Below are 18048 nucleotides of genomic sequence, written 5' to 3'. Positions count from 1 at the left end.
TTATTCAGGTATAGAAACTGAATCATTACAATGCAAAACAGGATTTTCTTACTTCGCTTTGTTTTGTTTCTAGTCCAAATATAAAATACATTCTTAAATCAAGTAAAAACATTGTTTTTTTTACCTTCAGAAAAAAATAAGTCAGAATTAAGAGTTTTTCCTTAAAACAAGCCAAATTATTAGTAAAATAATTTTATTTTTGCTTTGAAATGTAGATATTTGGACTAGAAACAAAACAAGAATGCATAATTGTACACAAATCATATAATTAAATACAATTAATCTTTGTTACACCTCCAAACATAATTTCTTAATAATTTCTGCTCAATTCTCACGGTCACAAGCAAAAAAAAAACATGCAATTTATATATATATATATATATATATATATATATATATATATATATATATATATATATATATATATATATATATATATATATATATATATATTCACTTTATTATGGTTAAACGTAACTGTGACTCTTTAAAATCACGTGTTCTGTAGCTCCTGGTTAACTATATTTCAGATTCAGCATTGCACTTCCTGATTATTGCAAATACAAACTGCAATATCAATGCTGAATATAATGTGATATATTGTGCAGCTCTAACTACAGTTAAGGTGCATTTAACTGAGGTTGAAGCCAAACTGTGCAGTGCAGTGAAGCAGTCCTCTTAAATTAAGATTGGACACCACTGGTTTAACCATGTCAGGAAGAGTTTTTTGCCTGTTATCACTGCGAGCCTCCATTGTGACAGGGTTTGGAGAAGAACGATGGCCTGAGATAGGAATCAGGTTGGGTCTTTCACCAGAGTACTCCTGCTGGATGCGCGGTGAATGTGATGTGTGGGCAATCGGTTGAGGAACAACTTTAGCTGGAAGATCGGAAACAATTAGCAAGAAAAACGTAATTCTGACCCTACCTTATGCTTTCATACAATCTGTCATACAATCCAATCATTTAATCAGTCAAAAAAAGTCATCTGCATTTGTTTTAATGTATTCTATTTTAAAAAGCTATTAAGGAAAGAATGTGGCAATTAGATTTTAAAGACTGTGTGAAATGGAAGTTGCTGACTTGACTTATATTAGTGTGTTGATGTACATCCAACAAAAATGGAAAATGGAGCAGGGGCAGAGCATTCTTTTGTGCATCATTCCCTCATAGCAAACTAATGGTAAGTGGGTATTAATATGCAATTGCTATGGAATTATCTAGACAACTGCTCATGCGCGTTACTGTTGTGAAACCCTGAAGGTCGAGCATAGACGCATCGATTGCTACCATGGCAACTATGAGAACTAAAAGTGCTCTGGAATGAGAGACAGCTGTTCACAGCGAGGGAGCCGCTTTTGTTTTAAACATATAATTATTAAAACATAATACTCAAACACTACGGCTTGCAACAAAGCAACAGAGAAGCTGACATGAAATTGCAGATCAACTCACTTAAAAAACAGACCATTATCTAGGCCTATTAACGTTAAATTAAATATTTGTCGCAATACATTCAAATTGGGCTTGACTGCGCCTGCGCGCACGCAAGAGAGGGAGCTAGAGAAAATACGCGCTTACTGCCAATTGTTGCTTGCAAGGAAAAGTTAATGCATTGCAGACTAACTGTAACATACAAAATATTCTTAACTTCAGCACATTAAGTTTAAAATAAAGGCAACAAAGAGGCGAGGCACGCACAAGTTTTAAAATTTTTGGTGATTTTTAATTTGCTGCCAAAACTGCTACAGAATGCTATCTTTCCTTTGACACGTGTGTTTACAGCGCACCGTGGGAAAATATCTTTATATTGCAGTGAGGCTACTGCTTGGCCCGGATTCATCAATTATTCCACTCAGGGTTTGCAGATTAAAAGTCATTCTTTAAGAAATGTAGCCTACTTCTTTATATCAGTCAGTGCTTTCTTAATATATTTTCTTTATTAAATTTTGTAATTCACATACTACATGTATAGCAAAGTACATCCCTCCGAGAACAATATTTTAAATTATTAATTTCTACAGAATGCTTTATAATAATATATTTATGCATATACATTAGATTATATAGTGCCAATGCAAAATTTGGAACTAATCTAACAACAAATAAACTGAAGATCACAATCCAAAAATTACTACATCTAAATAAAGAAGTTGAGAGAAATATTAAGTAAAATTTTAATAAACAGGGGGGAAATAAAATCAACATAAACAATAAAAAAAACATAAAAAATATAGTTAAAATGTTGTAGTTTGTATTCATTTTGTTTGCAATAACATTTTAATTTAAATTTATATATCATTTTATTCTAAAAGATGTTTGGTGTATATATATTAACTATTAAGTGACAAAAGTTAATCATAATTAATATCAAATTACAGCAGGCAAATGTTAACATTTGATTAAGCTTGAACTTGACTTAGCCTGAAAGTTAACCTGCCCCGGACCATGCTAGTTTCCCAAGCATAAGTTGCTAGAGTAACTAAGCTTGAACTATCGTAAATTTGATTTATGTCATTTAAAATGAATTTGATTGTTTTCATCTAGCTTCCATCAGTAAAAGAACGTTATTGAAAAAGAATATTTAAAGAATTATTTGTCAAGTGAATGAATACCGATTTACACACTTTTTTGCAACTGTTCAAAAGCACTTGTATCCATGCAACATTAATGAAACATCTATTAAATCTGTGATCACCTGTGGCCTCGCACCTATGGTTGAATCAGAGAATTTGTTCATGCAGAGAATGATTTGTGCTTACCGACAGGGATGGCAGAGGTGGTCACAGCTGTAGCATGAGAGGAGTGTGAAGCCATTGTCATGGTGACAATAGTGCTACTGGTCATTTGGGTATGCGCAGCAGAGCCTAATTTGGGGTACATAGTAAAGACAAATCATCACATGCATCACATGGAAATTTCTGATCTCTGTAGATGAAATCTTGGGGAAGGAAGCTACCTGTAGTAGTGGCTGAAGGAACTGTATTGGTAGCCAAGATGGGAGCAACCGTGGCAGCAGCAACAGGGGTCACAGTGTTGAAGATTGGCTTCTGCAGATTAAAAAAATCTTCAAACTTCATAAACAAGTAAAAGGAGGTTCACCACCCACTTAACCTTCTAAAGTAAAAGCTTTAAATACCTTTCTAAAATACATTATGGTTATGCAAAACTAATTTATTCCACCCACTTTTGTCCTATTATAGCCCATGATGCATAGCATGAGTTACTAAAGAAGCATCCATTAAACTATTAACAATGTGAACAGTGAAGTGTTTTTTTTTTTTTTTTTTTTTACTTGGAACAGTGAGGTGGAAATTACACTCTTCAGAGGTCATGAATCAAATATTAAAAGTCAACTTATTAGAATAAACAATTACTCTCAGCAGACCAGGAATAACCCCCAAAACTTGGTATAATATAAAATTTGAGAATATAAAAAAATAACCTTGGCGAACGAAACACTTTGCCTCATTAAACCACCGTGTGTAATGTTATTTTTATTATGGATAAAAAATAAAGCACAAAGTCAAATTGACTTAACTTACTTTTCATTATGGATTTGCATTCGTTTTAACATAACCGTATTTTATACAATTACTTGTTGCAATTATTTCCAATGGAAGTTTCCAAAACTAGAGGTGCAGGTCCTTTTTTTTTCACAGTAGTCATATTTCAAAAAAAGTTGATAAATATTATAAAAGTAGGGCTAAGCGATAAACCGACTTCATCAATTAACTCAAGTGTGTAGGTTATGTTCATTTATTTGAGTGAAAATCGGCTTGCAACACACATGCGATGCTCCCCCTGGACTCCCATAGTTCATGTTGAAATAAACAGTACAAAATACTAAGGAAAAAATGTAATCATCTTGAAAAAGCTCCCCTTTTAACAATCTTTATGAGCTTAGCTTGATTGTAATTTTAGAAAATGGTTTATTTATATTATTATTATAAAATTATTGTTTGCAGTTATAAAAGATTTGATCTTTAAATGACAGCTAGCAAGATTTTGAAAGGATATTTTTAGCATTTTGTACATCCTATAATTATATAATTTTGCATGCTTAACGTATTTATATAGGTTAATGACCTATATACGCTTTTGTTTTGTATTTTCTGAGGAGGAAAAAAAATCTATTTAATCATAGATTAATTATTTGGTGAAAAAATTGGGGATTTAAAAAAAACAAAAAAAGGGGCCATATCGCCCAACCCCTATGTATAAGAGAAGCTTTCGAACCATTAAATGCCCCCATTTCTATGTTTAATGAGACAACTCAAAAATGCTTATAAGAAAACTTACTTGTGTGACAGTATGAGGGGGCTGAGCCTTCTGGCCTCCTATAGCTGGGTGTGAGGGGAGGGTGATGCGAGTAGCAGTGTCCCGGGGTGTTGGTGGACGCTGGATGTTAATAGTGGCTGGAGGAGGATGAATGGCCACTGGCCGCCTAAAATGCAAATTCAAGTTTCTCATTAGAATAATATAAACACTACTATCATGACAAAAAGTACTTGGCATAACGCTTCGCGAAAAAGATAAATGCAAGTAATTACCCATGAACCATCTCTGTAGCGTGTGTGACAGTGGTGTTGATGACCGGGGACTGGGTTCGAGCAGCTGGGATTGGCGCCACCATTGTGGGTAGAACAGCAGTTGATGTGGTCACCAAAGAACGAGACTGTAAATGCAAACACACTGGGTAAAGATCAGGAAGTAAAGAAAGATGTTGCAAATATGCCAATGAGATTTTACTGGAAATTTTAGAAATGAGCAGCAACATCAAATAAAGTGCATAAACTACTACGACTATATTAAAGTAGGAATAGTCAGGGCCAGGATGTGCCGTGTTACCACTGTACACATATTTACCCAAAGTTTATTTGTTTAGCATTTATTTACAAAATTATTAAGCTTTTTATTAGTTTACTTATTTATTTTTATTAGCTTTTTATTAAATTATTAGTTACCTTAACTTTATTACTAACTAATAACTTTAACTAGTAACTTATTACTAGGGCCAGACAGAATCTGCAGGCATTTTCTGCTAATTCTGCGGATAATTTTGTTAAAAAAAATCTGCGGATTTATGCTGAATGATTTAAGAAGTGCCATAACTAAAAACTTAAAATATGAAATAAAAACAATACATTTTAACTTTAATTTAATGTTTACAATGCAAGTCCAATTAGATCCACTTAATTGGTAAACAAAGGAAGTCTCTCATATAACATGTATATCTACTAAAAAATAGAAAATATTACTATACAAAGTGTAATGTAAACAAATCATGTGAATATTTTAATTTTACTATTATTATAATCACAATAATGTTAGTGAAATTCATTTAAAAACTGTATAAATATAAATTTACATACATTCACTCATTCATTTTCTTGTCGGCTTAGTCCCTTTATTAAACCGGGGTCGCCACAGCGGAATGAACCGCCAACTTATCCAGCAAGTTTTTACACAGCGGATGCCCTTTCAGCTGCAACCCATCTCTGGGAAACATCCACACACCTATTCACACACACACTAATACACTACAGACAATTTAGCCTACCCAATTCACCTGTACCGCATGTCTTTGGACTGTGGGGGAAACCGGAGCACCCGGAGGAAACCCAAGCGAAGGCAGGGAGAACATGCAAACTCCACACAGAAACGCCAACTGAGCCAAGGTTCGAACTAGCGACCCAGTGACTTTCTTGCTGTGAGGCGACAGCACTACCTACTGCGCCACTGCCTTGCCCCACATTTACATACATTTACAATTAAATACATAGACTCAATGGGTAACAAAAATTGCCGGAAATCTGCAGATTTCTGCGCATGCAGATTCTGTGTGGGCCTACTAAATACTATCAGCTTTTCAACAGTTAGGGTTATTGTATATAAACATAGTCAAGTTATATATATGCAGTTATATAGTAAATATTATTGAAGTGTATTTGTGTATTAAGTATATGCGTCCTCAAATTGACTGATCTAAATTCTGCTTATGGGCACAATAATGTTTTGCATGAGCCAAATTTGCAACCATCATGAAGACAATAAATCAGGTGCTATCAGATATTATTGCCAATGAAAAGTCTATTAAATGATTAGTTGCAGGCCAATATGAATAAAAATAAATGAATGGCTTTTTGGTAAATTGTTTCAGGAAATAAAATGTAACATTAACAAATAATTTCTTCATAAACATGTTGCTAAAAAGTTTATTTATTTATTTATTTATTATTATTTTTAAGGAAAAGACATAAGAAATAAGTCCACACAAACCTGAAAAGATATTGGTAACCAAAGTATACAATGCCTGATCTGGACATTGTAAACCGGTAGTTCTCAACAAGGCAGACAGGGCACACTAGAGTAGGCTTAGCAAATTTCAAGATAAATCCATTTTTTATTTTTTACAAAAAAAAACAAAACATAAGAAAAAAAAAAAAAAATATATATATATATATATATATATATATATATATATATATATATATATATATATATATATATATATATATATATATATATATATAAAAACTTGTTGTAAACAGAACTTCTCTAAACAACATTATAATTAAGCCAGTCTCTGTCCAGACAAGTGGAGCATTCTGTGTAACTGTATGTGATCTGAAGTGTCTGCACCTGAATAGGCTGATGTATAATGTGCTGCACAGCTGCAGGTTGGCTTGGGCCTGCACTGCCTCCTCCCGCTGGTCTGAGAACATTAGGGCCTTTAGTGCTGGACATGACAGCTGCAGCAGCTGCGCCTGAAACCCCAAAAACAGCCACACATATTACATTATTACAGTATGCAACAATTCAAGTTAAACAAACAAACACACTTTTTCATGAATAAGTAAAGTGTATAATTTCTAGATATGAACAGATGTGCAAAACAACTGGAATTTGGAAACTATTTTGGAAACTTTGGTTTGAAGCCAATAGTGAAAAAGATAAACTTCAGAATAATGATGTGGAGAAAAAAATAAAACAATATATTTCAATTTATTTAATTGTTGTGTTTATTTTTTAAAGGATTGTTTACTCTCATTTACTCTCGCTTTTTAAACTTTTGCATAACCTTTATAAGTTGCTTTCTTCTGCTGAACAAAAACTATGATATTTTGAACAATGCTGGTTGTTGGCACACATCGAATTCCATAGAAGGAAAAAAAATACCATAGAAGTCAGTAGCCCCTTTCACACATACAGACCTTTCCGGAAAATTGCCGGAAAGGTTGTATGTGTGAACAGGTCCTTTTTAAAAATACCGGTAAATTCGTTCTGGCTATTTTCCGGAAAGAGAAGTTGTAACATTACCGGCAATTTGCGAATGCAGAAGGAAGATTGCCGTAACAAGCGCGTGCACGTCTAGAACGTGCTGACGTGAGACGTCTGCTTTAGCCAATCACAACAGTCAGACGCATTTACGTCCTCGTGGTTTGTGAGAATAAAAGTCTTTGAATATTTTTCCAGACACATTTAGCTGCTAGAAGTTAGTCAGATCACGTTTATATGTTCTTCTTAATGCCAACTGTGTAAATAATCATCGATGAGATGCTTATGATAAGCCGTTGTTTGTTTACCTTCAAGCTTTGCGTGTGCCTGTGAAACAGCCTGTGAGCGCCTGCACACGCACATATTATGAACATCTCGACATGCGAAAGTGATCCTGCGAAAGTTGTTCACAATATTGATCATCCACAGAGTTTGTAATTTAGTCAAATGTTTACAAATACAAGCGCAGCCGAAGCTCATTTGTGGTGAATGATGTCAGAATTTACCGGTATTTTGGAATGGATGTGTGAATGCTCTTTTCCGGAAAATTTCCGTAACGTCCTTGCCCGTGTGAACAGCGCTTTTTTGAATATACCGGTAAAGTCGTTCCGGAAATTTTCCAGATATTTACCGGTATCACTGGGTGAAAGGGGCTAATGGGTGCGAGCTACTGGCAATTTTCAAAATTTATTTTGTTTTCAACAGAAGAAAGAAACTCAAAAAGATTTTAAACAAGTGATGGGTAAGTAAATTATGCCAGATTTTTTATTTTGGGTGAACTATCCCATCAAGTAACCTTAAAATAAAAACGTGTAACAAGAAATGTGAACACCTTGGAAATGACTTTCATTTTTTGTGTCAGTCAGCAGTACTGTTCAGTCAGCTAGTTATACAGATATCTACTTCACCATTAACCCTGCTGGATTCTAGATCCTGATAAACTGTAATATGATACAGTACAACAAATCATGACATTAAAGAGTTATCCACTTTCAAAAAATATTATATTTTAATAATAATATTAATAATAGTAACTTGGCAGTTTTGGCTACTACACGTGTACACTGGGAAAAAACGGGAAATTTATCAAAATATTTAAATCAAACAGAGTTTATCATACGCAGGTTTTATAAAAGTACATTTTAGACATTACAACGAAGTATAGATGTTCAATAATCTAAAGCAAACACAATATGTCATTATGTTCTCTAAATGTAAATTTGCAGACCGCACAAAATGTATTTGCAGATGCAGAACTCGTCTCCACTATTTTTCCATGAATGTTACACAATCACACATGAAAATAGTTTAAAGTGTGAATAACTCTGCTCCCAAATGATAAAATATGGAGGTAACCTACCTTCTGAACATCACACAAGAGAATTGTTTTTAGCAGTATTTTTGACGTAAAAAACGTCTAAAAATAAACCAAGATAAATTTACAAGGGAATAAAGTAGCATAATGTTCGTCAAACTAATCTAAATAAATCAATGATTAAAACAACAACAAAGTTGTAAACAAAAACACTCTAATTTTTGCTGTGATTCAATGCATTATTAAAAGGACAGTTCACCCCAAAATAATTTTTTGTCATCATTAACTTACCCTTCACTTGTTCAAAACCTATTTCAGTTTTTACTTGTTGAACACAAAAGCAGTTATTTTGAAGAATGTTAGTTTATGGTACCGTTTGACTTCCACTGTTTTTTGTCCTACCGAGCAAGACAATGAGTGCCACTAATCATTCAAAATATCTTCTTTTGTGTTCTACAGAAAATAAAACCCATAAAGGTTTAAAACCACATGAGAGAAAGTAAATGATGAGTTTTATACATATCACCCTACAGCCCAAAACAAGTTACTCACTGAAGCTAGGCAGGGCTGGTCAGTACCTAGATGGGAGACCACATGGGAAAACTAAGTTGCTGTTGGAAGTGGTGTTAGTGAAGCCAGCAGAAGGCACTCAACGTGTGGTGTGTGTAAAGCATGGTTTGTACTTTTGCGTCAAGTTATCGGCGTGTCCCACGGTGCAAGCAACGCACGTAGCTGTGCATTCATACTTCTGTGCGCTGTTTCTGTAGTTCTGCAATAACACTTCCGAAACTTTAGTTGGCAGTGAGGTGTTAATGTTCCTCTGTGTCGAGTTTCTTCGCTTGTTTTTACTTTTTACTGAATGCTTCCTTAATGTACAAGTGGCTCAAACTCCCTCATTTTAAGGCATGAACCAGCAGACGTGCAACAACTTTAACCATGAGGTAAACACAAAACAAAACTTTCCATCCAGAGCTCCTTCACGGGACTCCACACTTGTAAACAATCGCTCCATCGGGCTCACACGGCTCTCGGTCCCACTCAGACTTGTCAGTGCTACCAAGGCGACCAATCACAGAGCTTGTGTCACGCATCGTTGCAACGTGTAGTTACATTTTATGAGAGGTGCGCGTCGACGACGCAGTGGCGCAGTGGCTAGCACGTTCGCCTCACAGCAAGAAGGTTGCTGGGTCGCTGGTTCAATCCTCGGCTAAGTTGGCGTTTCTGTGTGGAGTTTGCATGTTTTCCCTGCGTTCGTGTGGGTTTCCTCCGGGTACTCCGGTTTCCCCCACAGTCCAAAGACATGCGGTACAGGTGAATTGGGTAGGCTAAATTGTCCGTAGTGTATGAGTGTGTGTGTGGTTGTGTATGTGTGGATGTTTTCCAGAGATGGGTTGTGGCTGGAAGGGCATCCGCTGCGTAAAAACTTGCTGGATAAGTTGGCGGTTCATTTCGCTGTGGCAACCTCAGATTAATAAAGGGACTAAGCCGACAAGAAAATGAATGAACGAGAGGTGCGCGTCAGTGACGCCGACGGCCACGGCGTAGGGTTATGCGTAAACTTGTAGGCTGCGCCGTTGCATACGCGTGTGCTTGACACAGAAGTATAAATCAGCTTCTTTAAGTCTTTATGCCCCAGTGAAGTGAAGGGGACACCATATTCTTAGTGGGAGACCTTAAACTGAGGTCCTGACTCTATGTGGTCATTAAAAATTCCATGGCACTTCTTGTAAAGAGTAAAGGTGTAACCCCGGTGTCCTGGCCAAATTTTTTCCATTGGCCCTTACTCATCATGGCCTTCCAATCATACCCATCCATCAAATTGTCTCTATCACTGTCTCTATACACTATCTATAGCTGGTGTGAGGTGAGCGCACTGGCGCTGTGGCCTAGGGCTGCCGTCGAATCATCCAAGTGGATGCAGCACACTGGTGGCATGGTGGAGATACACCAAACCCCCCTCCCTCATGATTGTGAAGCACTTTGGGTGTATTGCCAAACACGATGATGCGCTATATCAATACACACATAACTTTTTTTTTTCTTATCATTTTTTTGACCATCCCTTTAAAACTTGCTCAAATCCTACTAACAGGTCTGAAGTCCCATGAGGATGAGTAAATAATGAATGAATGTCCATGTATTTGGGGAAACTACACCTGTAATGTCATCCATGTATGAATAAAATCACTGACCTCTGGGCAGATGGGAGGTAAAGGTGTGCGGAGTAGCAGGAGATCCAATCTGTAGTGGTGCACTGCCCCTGAAGATCTGCACATTAGTGGCCATTAGCTGATGCAGGTTACTCTGTCCCTGGAGAAACATTATTCCTGTCAAAACCGTTTCTACAAGAAGCACTATGTGTAATATAAAGCAAGGGTTTTCAAACCTATTATACAAGCCCTACAGGCACTATTTTTGTATAGGTAAATATTTTGTATAGCTACATTCCAGTTTGCCTATTCATAAAAAGTACACACTTTTGAGTGCGTAACAGAAAAGTGGGCAAGCTTTGAGACTTCATCACTCAATCAGTCAATTAAACATTTTGTCAAACTCTCCACATTTCTTTCATAATGAATCTACTTTATTCAAGATCAAGAAGCAAAACCTCCTCATGTTTGCATTATTATGCATTCAAAAAAAGTTAATGACCAAATGTGTCTATAAAGATTTTACAATGTTGTTGCAAATAAAACAAAAACACATAAATTAATAATTTTTTTTCAGAAGGCTAAATGTTAGTTATACATACCATTCTATTGAAGCCTCTCCACTTAACCAATAGTCTCACATACCTGCCATGTAGTTGTAATCAAATCCACAGTCAACAAGCAAAGTGTTATGAGCAACAGCCATTACAGTGTGACTAGAACTGTACTTCATAGCTGATCTGTGCATAAACTCTTTCATCCAGGTAATTAATTTAAACAAGATTGATGTGTGACAATAATTATTTTTCTGAATACTATTTAGCATATATATCAAAGGCACCTATGATGCACTTTTGAAAGTTGTTTGAACAAAACTATGTACAGGTATAGTGTGTTCACTGTCATATTTGAGCGATATTAAAAAGTCTCTTTTTTAAATTTTTCTGGCATTAAAATAAGATCAAAATCCCTGGGAAGTGACGTAGGAATGCGGCTTTCCTCGCCCACTGAATTGATTAACGATTTTAACATGCCTCCGTAGTAATGCGTATAAATGTGCACAGAACAGGATTTGCAAAGAAACTGGGATTAAAAGATCTGTGCCAATTTTCCGTGATCATCTACACATCAAGAATGAGTTTTACAAGTTTAAAATGTTTTTAAAACTATAAACAAGGAAAATGCTTCAAACTCATAACAGGAGTCCTGGTTTGTACAAGGACATAATGAATATCCATGGTACATATAGCAGTGTATCTTAACGTGTATCCTGTCACATTTGCTGCAAGTAGACATGCAACAGTGCAAGTAAAACGTATTTGTGTGTACTAAAAACTTAATTATGGCATTTGTGTGTGACTCATTGTTGCAGAAAGGCTTGAATAAACTCCACATCAAATAACCTTACTTGGCATTTTGACTCAAACTCAATCTTTCCATTTGTGTCTTGCTCTGTCACTGACTGCTGTTTATCTGACATGACGCAGCAGGAGAAACAAATGCGCATGTGAGAACGCATTTAAACGCACATGCTACAGAAATCAATACAATGTCCTCTATCCCCAAAATTCACATATTCAGCAGGGTATAAAAAATGATCTGATGGGTATTTTGAGTTTAAGCTTTACAGACACATCTGAAGACAACAACGACTTATCTTACATCTTGTAAAAGGGGGTAAATAGGAGGCCTTTAAGCAAATTAAGACAAAAGATATATACAAGTGCAGTATTATGTAACCTTCAGTACATGAATAAAAACCCGATTTAAAAAAAATTGATCTGAAAGATGTTGATGGTTAACTGACCTGCTGACCACTGATGGTTGCCACTGGTATTGAGGCTGGAGCGATGCTGCTCTCGAGTGGAACAGTGATGTGTCCAGACACTTTGGCTGGAACAGGAATATGTCCTTGGCTCAGTGCCGGAGCAGGTGCAATGAGACGACTAGGCATTGGTGGCTTCAAGGTCGCCTGTAGAACAACAAAAATGATATATTGACTGACTTACAACTAGCGTTAAAAGTATACCAAATGAACAACAAAAATTATAGAGCCAAATTCAAAGGTCAATTTAATTTTATATTACCAGGGTATTGCGGACTGACTTTTATGCACATATACATGCCACTGATATCAACTTGCATCTGTTATAAGGATTGATTGTAGTAAAAAAAATAAATATGAAAGATTATGTTTTAATAGTACTATATTATTGTTGCTGTGTTTATCTTGCAAGGATAATTGTCTTACCACTGTAAACAAGATTGAGGGTTTATCAAACACAGAAGTCTATAGTACACACTATTAATCAGGGGTGTGTTTCCCAAACAATGACATAACTCATGGCTGAACTATCATTGTACGATGCATTGTTTGGGAAAAGATGTTTCTCTGTCACAAATCCGTTGATTGAACCACGTTAGTCATAATGTAAAATGTCCATATTGATGCTCTAAACAGGTGGAGTAACAATTTCTTTAAAGAAAAACCCTATAATATTTTGTGCAAATTAGATTGCTTTACATCCACACGCATTTGCAAAAAAAAAAAAAAAAACAATATTAATTTTGGTAAAAACATGCACTCGCTTTCTATATTATTTGAAATATATATAAACAGCACATATAGGACCTATGTTTGTTTTACAAATATTATTGAGAATATTACATATTCTATTCTAAAACATAAAACCACCTAACTAGCATGTCTTCTAATCTCATACATAAATCATATAAATTGTAAATGGTTGTAATTTACAGTAGGCTATATATTAAGAAAATGAAAAAACCCTACTTAATAATATTTTTTTAAGTAGGATCTTGTTTATTTATTTTATTTTATTTATTATAAATGTCTACATTTACAATTTGACACATTCAAACCACTGCAGAAATGTTCTAACCGACAGACCCATGTCATATCGGCCTACAGTACAGATACATTTCTTAATAAATAACCTACTATAAATTGAAAGCATTAACATATGCTATATATTTTTGTTTTGACAAGCTTTAGAGATGTAACGTAAATTCTACTTTTAAATAATAGGTCATCTATAGCTTTCGTCGTGAGCCGCGGTCGCATTCAAAATGGCATAAATGTTTTCAAAGTGCAGTGTAAAGGGAACGCCTAAAATTGAAAAAAATAATAATAATACTTGGAAAGCAAATTACACCTAAGAGAGCTGACTTTAATGTTTTTTTTTTTTTTTTTTTTTTTTAAATCATTCCAAGTTTAAATGTTGGAAGGTTCGAAAGGAATATGGCATAGGGGATAACTGGAAATGGAACACAACCAGGAACTATGCTTCAAACTACAGGTCGACAGGTGTAGTTGCAAGCATACAAGTTTGTGTGCAAGTTTGCGAATGTTCATTAGAACAATGGATTTGGGAAACACCAAATCAACAAACTATGTGTGTAATGACGGAACTTGCCACCTTTTTCATAAGTTCCTGGTTTTTGGAAATGCACCCCAGAGCTTTGGAGGCATTGGTATTATTAAATGGTTGTATTATTAAATGGTCTCGTTTCTTAAATGTTATGGAATTGAGCCTGTAATAAAGTTTGAATAAATTAATGAATTTCAAGACAAAAATCAAGTAAGATTTGAAATATCAACCTTGAACTCTTCTGTAAATGTGTGAGACTTCATTAGTCAGTGCAAATAATGAGAGGAATTTCAGGGGGTCTGTATGCTCTAAAACAGCTTGCAGCAGAATATTTACAAGTATACAGTTCATTTAAATAATATAGCAGGATGGCAGGAAAAAAAAAGTTTGTATTATCAAGCAGAGATAAGCGCTAATTTTAACAGCTGAAAAGGTGTTGTCAAGGTAAGTAAACCCTGTCCAATCCACAAAAGGCCCTTTCCTTTCTTAGGTGAAAAATGAGGAAAGGGACTACATGATGATGATGATGATGATGATGATGATGATAACAATTATAATAAATCTGATTAGCTCACAATGTTAAATCACCATGTCTGGTTAGGACTAGGGATGCTCTGAACGATCGAATGTTGATTGTATCAGCCGATAATCACATTTTATGACTTGATCGGTACTCGCCAATCTGGCCGTTCTCATGAACCGATCGCAGGTGTTTTATTTAGATAAAGTACCATGAAAATCATGGAGATGAGAGTGAATTAGCAAGAGAACAGATTGCGAGAGGCACAGTGATGCTCTTAGCTTTACATTTGTTAGGTCAGATAAGCACCACAGTAAAGATAACTCAAGTGCACATCCCTGTCTCTCTTTCATTGAGCGATTGAGCTGCTATGAGGCTGTCCGGAGCACAGAAGCTCACAGACATGCTAGTTGAAGAACAAAATATTGCAATGGCCTTGCATGTATTTAGGCCTTTTTACATATATAAAATCTGAAAGTTCTGTGTTTTATATTATTTTATCTATCTCTTTCTATAAAGCTGTTTCTGCCCATGACATGTTATAAGAGTTAAATGATGTGTTATAAGAGTTATAACGGTGATGTAACATGCTGTAACGGTTATAAGAGACATGTATAAGCCATTATAAGGAACATACTTCATTTATTCTCATATGTAAATAGAGATCTCCACTTAAGTGTCATGCTTAGAGGGAAAAATATGCTTTATGCTTTATAAAGCTTGAAGCATCAGAATCAGTACTTATTATCGGCCGATCACCATGACAAAGAATTAATACGACTATGTATTGGCTGCAAAAACCCTGATTGGAGTGAGAACACACCATTTTTCCCAAAAGCTTGAAAAATACACGTCAAGCAACTTGAGGGTAGAGTACTCGCTTACTTACAGAAATTTCAATCAATCAAATTGTTTAACTGTACCTGAAATGGTAATTTCATGACAAAACCTCAGGACTGCAGGTATTCATTCATTTTCCTTCGACTTAGTCCCTGATTTATCAGGTGTCGCCAGAGCAGAATTAACAGCCTACTGCTCCGGCATGTTTTATTCAGCGGATGTCCTTTCAGCTGCAACTTAGCAGCGTGCTAACAGGGCTGCACAAATTCCAAATTAATTTACCTTTACTGAGCCTTCAGTGAGACTCGGTTGCTGGCCCTGCAGTAAATGGACTGATGGGGCGGCCAGAGTCACCGGAGGGCTGGGCTGGATCGGCACATGCTGGGGCAGAGCAGGAGACTGGCCAGGGGCTTGGACCTGCGGGTAAGGTCTGACCACCACCGTCTCCTGCTTATCATCACGAAAAGAAGCAAGTCCACCTATGCTGCCACTGCTACTGCCCAATGAAGGATCCTGAGGGTGATCCACTTCACGGCTGCTGTCCTCACTGCCTACTGGAACACAATTTGAGATTTTGTCAGCAACCAATTTATGACATGATATTTCAGTATAAGGTTCTGTGAGATGTGCACATAATAATTCATAGTTGACTTAGTTCATTTGGTCTTAGCCAAAAAAGAAATCTACACATTTAGTAATGATTTTCTTGGCATTCAATTTCATTTTTAAGAATGAACCCAAAGAAAGAACAGCTTATATTTTTTGTGACAAACTTACCGAACATCTAAAATCTCCATATTTTGGACAATGGACTTGTTTGGCAAGAGACTTAAAAGGTATGCACAACAAGTTTGTAAAAGTAATCAAAAGAAAAAGAACAAAAAAAAAGTTTCTGGACTAGATTGCAGTAAAAAAAAAAAAAAAAAAGGATAACACTTGGCTAAATTTGAGATGAAAATATGTATCCTTTTTTGACATACATTTATGGGAAACTACTTTTGTATGTTGTTGTAATTTTGAGATGACACTTTTCAAACACATGCTGCAGAAACCAAATGTCTATTTTTTTTTTTTTTTGTTAAAAAGCGGCAAAATAGGAACCCTCTAAAATTATGATGAGCATAAATAAATTGTTCCGAATTAACAACTGCGTGTTAAAAAAACTTTGCTTAACCATTATATATATGTGCAACACATTACTTCTAACTTAGTATTAGAACATTATTACTATGAGCAAATAATTGGAGTGGTGTATCACTATCCACCTACCTGAATGTGTTCCTGTACCGCTGCTGTCTGCGGAAGCCTGACCCGGTGCAGCAGCAGCAGCAGAGGGAGGCAGAGCAGCTCGAGGAAACTGCTGAGAACTCATCTTCTGTCTGTCAGCCAAGAAAAAACAACAAGCGCAGTCTTGAAGTCCACTGAATACATCATACTTCAAAAAGAGCTACACTCAGTGTGCTTAAGAACATATACGTGAGCTCACTTCTTGAGGGCCACTGCCCGACAGTTTACTTCCAACCCGCCTGCACTATTCAATCCTAATTATTCCGATTTGATTTTTATTATTGTGTGTCTAACTAGGGCTGGTTGTAAATGAGCGTTTGTGGCCTCGTTCAGGGGCAATGTTTGAGATCCAAACTCAACACAACAACAGAGTAAAGCACATGTATGATCATGTGTCCGCATACAAAAACACGATCGAAATAAACCAACAAAAAACTACAATCGATGCATCACAAACAGATAAAATGCATCTCCATTCGCCTTTATTTCGTAAATAATTAAACATAATCCGACTTTAAACATAATAATTACTAACGTTAAATGCGCGATAAACACTAGCTAATGTCAATAACTGTCACTTTTGGCGTATTATTGCTTTTTTCATCAGACCGAACGGGATGCAGTAGAAAATCATACAAACAGCTATAATAAAAGAAGAAATGTTACAGATCAAAACAAAAGCCTTATTTTTTTCACTGTTCCACTGCTGGTTTACAAAAGCTAATGTGAATTTGTTTACAAAGTGCAAGTTTCATGCACAAAACACCAATGTTGTTGCATTATAACAATATGTAAACGTGCTACAAATACAAACAGAACTTATTAAAGCAAAAGACAAGAAACATTGTAAATACTACTACCGTATATCTGAAGCTATTCCCACAACATAGTGTGAATACTGCATCAACTAAAAAGTACAAAATGGCGGACCGGCGCAACCCATTTCAAAATAAAATCCTCACTAGAGCGTCCACGTTTTTTTTTTATCTATGTTTTTCTATTTGTAAACAAATTATTTTAATCATCATTAACAACTAATAATGATGATTCCAGTTACAGTGAGGAAAATATGCAGCAAAAATGTATACAAATAAAAAATAAATAGCCTATGTAAATAACATATTTTTTGGGAAATTTTATTTAGTGTTTTCCAGACCATGTAGCCTACCTACATTTGAAAAAGCTAAATTCATCAACTAAACAAATAAATAAGAAATATTATGAGTATGCTTTCACATGATAATTGAAAATAAGCCATTACAAA

The 18048-nt window shown here is 35.5% G+C and overlaps 2 protein-coding genes and 1 long non-coding RNA gene across 10 annotated transcripts in view; 1 reads left to right on the top strand and 2 right to left on the bottom strand.

The window, feature by feature from the left end:
* Positions 1-17707, bottom strand: part of sap130a (Sin3A-associated protein a) — a 29929-nt gene extending 12222 nt beyond the window's left edge. For 2 of the 8 annotated variants that reach the window (XM_009302388.5, XM_073952424.1), the window contains exons 1-11: positions 17642-17702; positions 16767-16876; positions 15780-16051; positions 12553-12717; positions 10788-10905; positions 6645-6769; positions 4553-4677; positions 4302-4446; positions 2959-3049; positions 2762-2866; positions 732-879 (exon numbers count right to left, since the gene is read on the bottom strand). In XM_009302388.5, coding sequence (XP_009300663.2) covers positions 732-879; positions 2762-2866; positions 2959-3049; positions 4302-4446; positions 4553-4677; positions 6645-6769; positions 10788-10905; positions 12553-12717; positions 15780-16051; positions 16767-16869 — 1397 coding nt within the window. In that variant the 5' untranslated portion in view covers positions 16870-16876; positions 17642-17702. 8 annotated transcript variants of the gene reach the window in all.
* LOC141386287 (uncharacterized) overlaps positions 1-18048 on the bottom strand; it is an 816166-nt gene that overhangs the window by 442310 nt on the left and 355808 nt on the right. The window lies entirely within an intron of this gene.
* Positions 1-18048, top strand: part of LOC141386289 (uncharacterized) — a 157237-nt gene that overhangs the window by 40217 nt on the left and 98972 nt on the right. The window lies entirely within an intron of this gene.

This window comes from Danio rerio, chromosome 6 (assembly GCF_049306965.1).
Source record: "Danio rerio strain Tuebingen ecotype United States chromosome 6, GRCz12tu, whole genome shotgun sequence".
Classification (NCBI taxonomy): domain Eukaryota; kingdom Metazoa; phylum Chordata; class Actinopteri; order Cypriniformes; family Danionidae; genus Danio; species Danio rerio.
The sequence above is the reverse complement of the archived record's forward strand: the minus strand, read 5'-3'. Positions and strand labels throughout refer to the sequence as shown.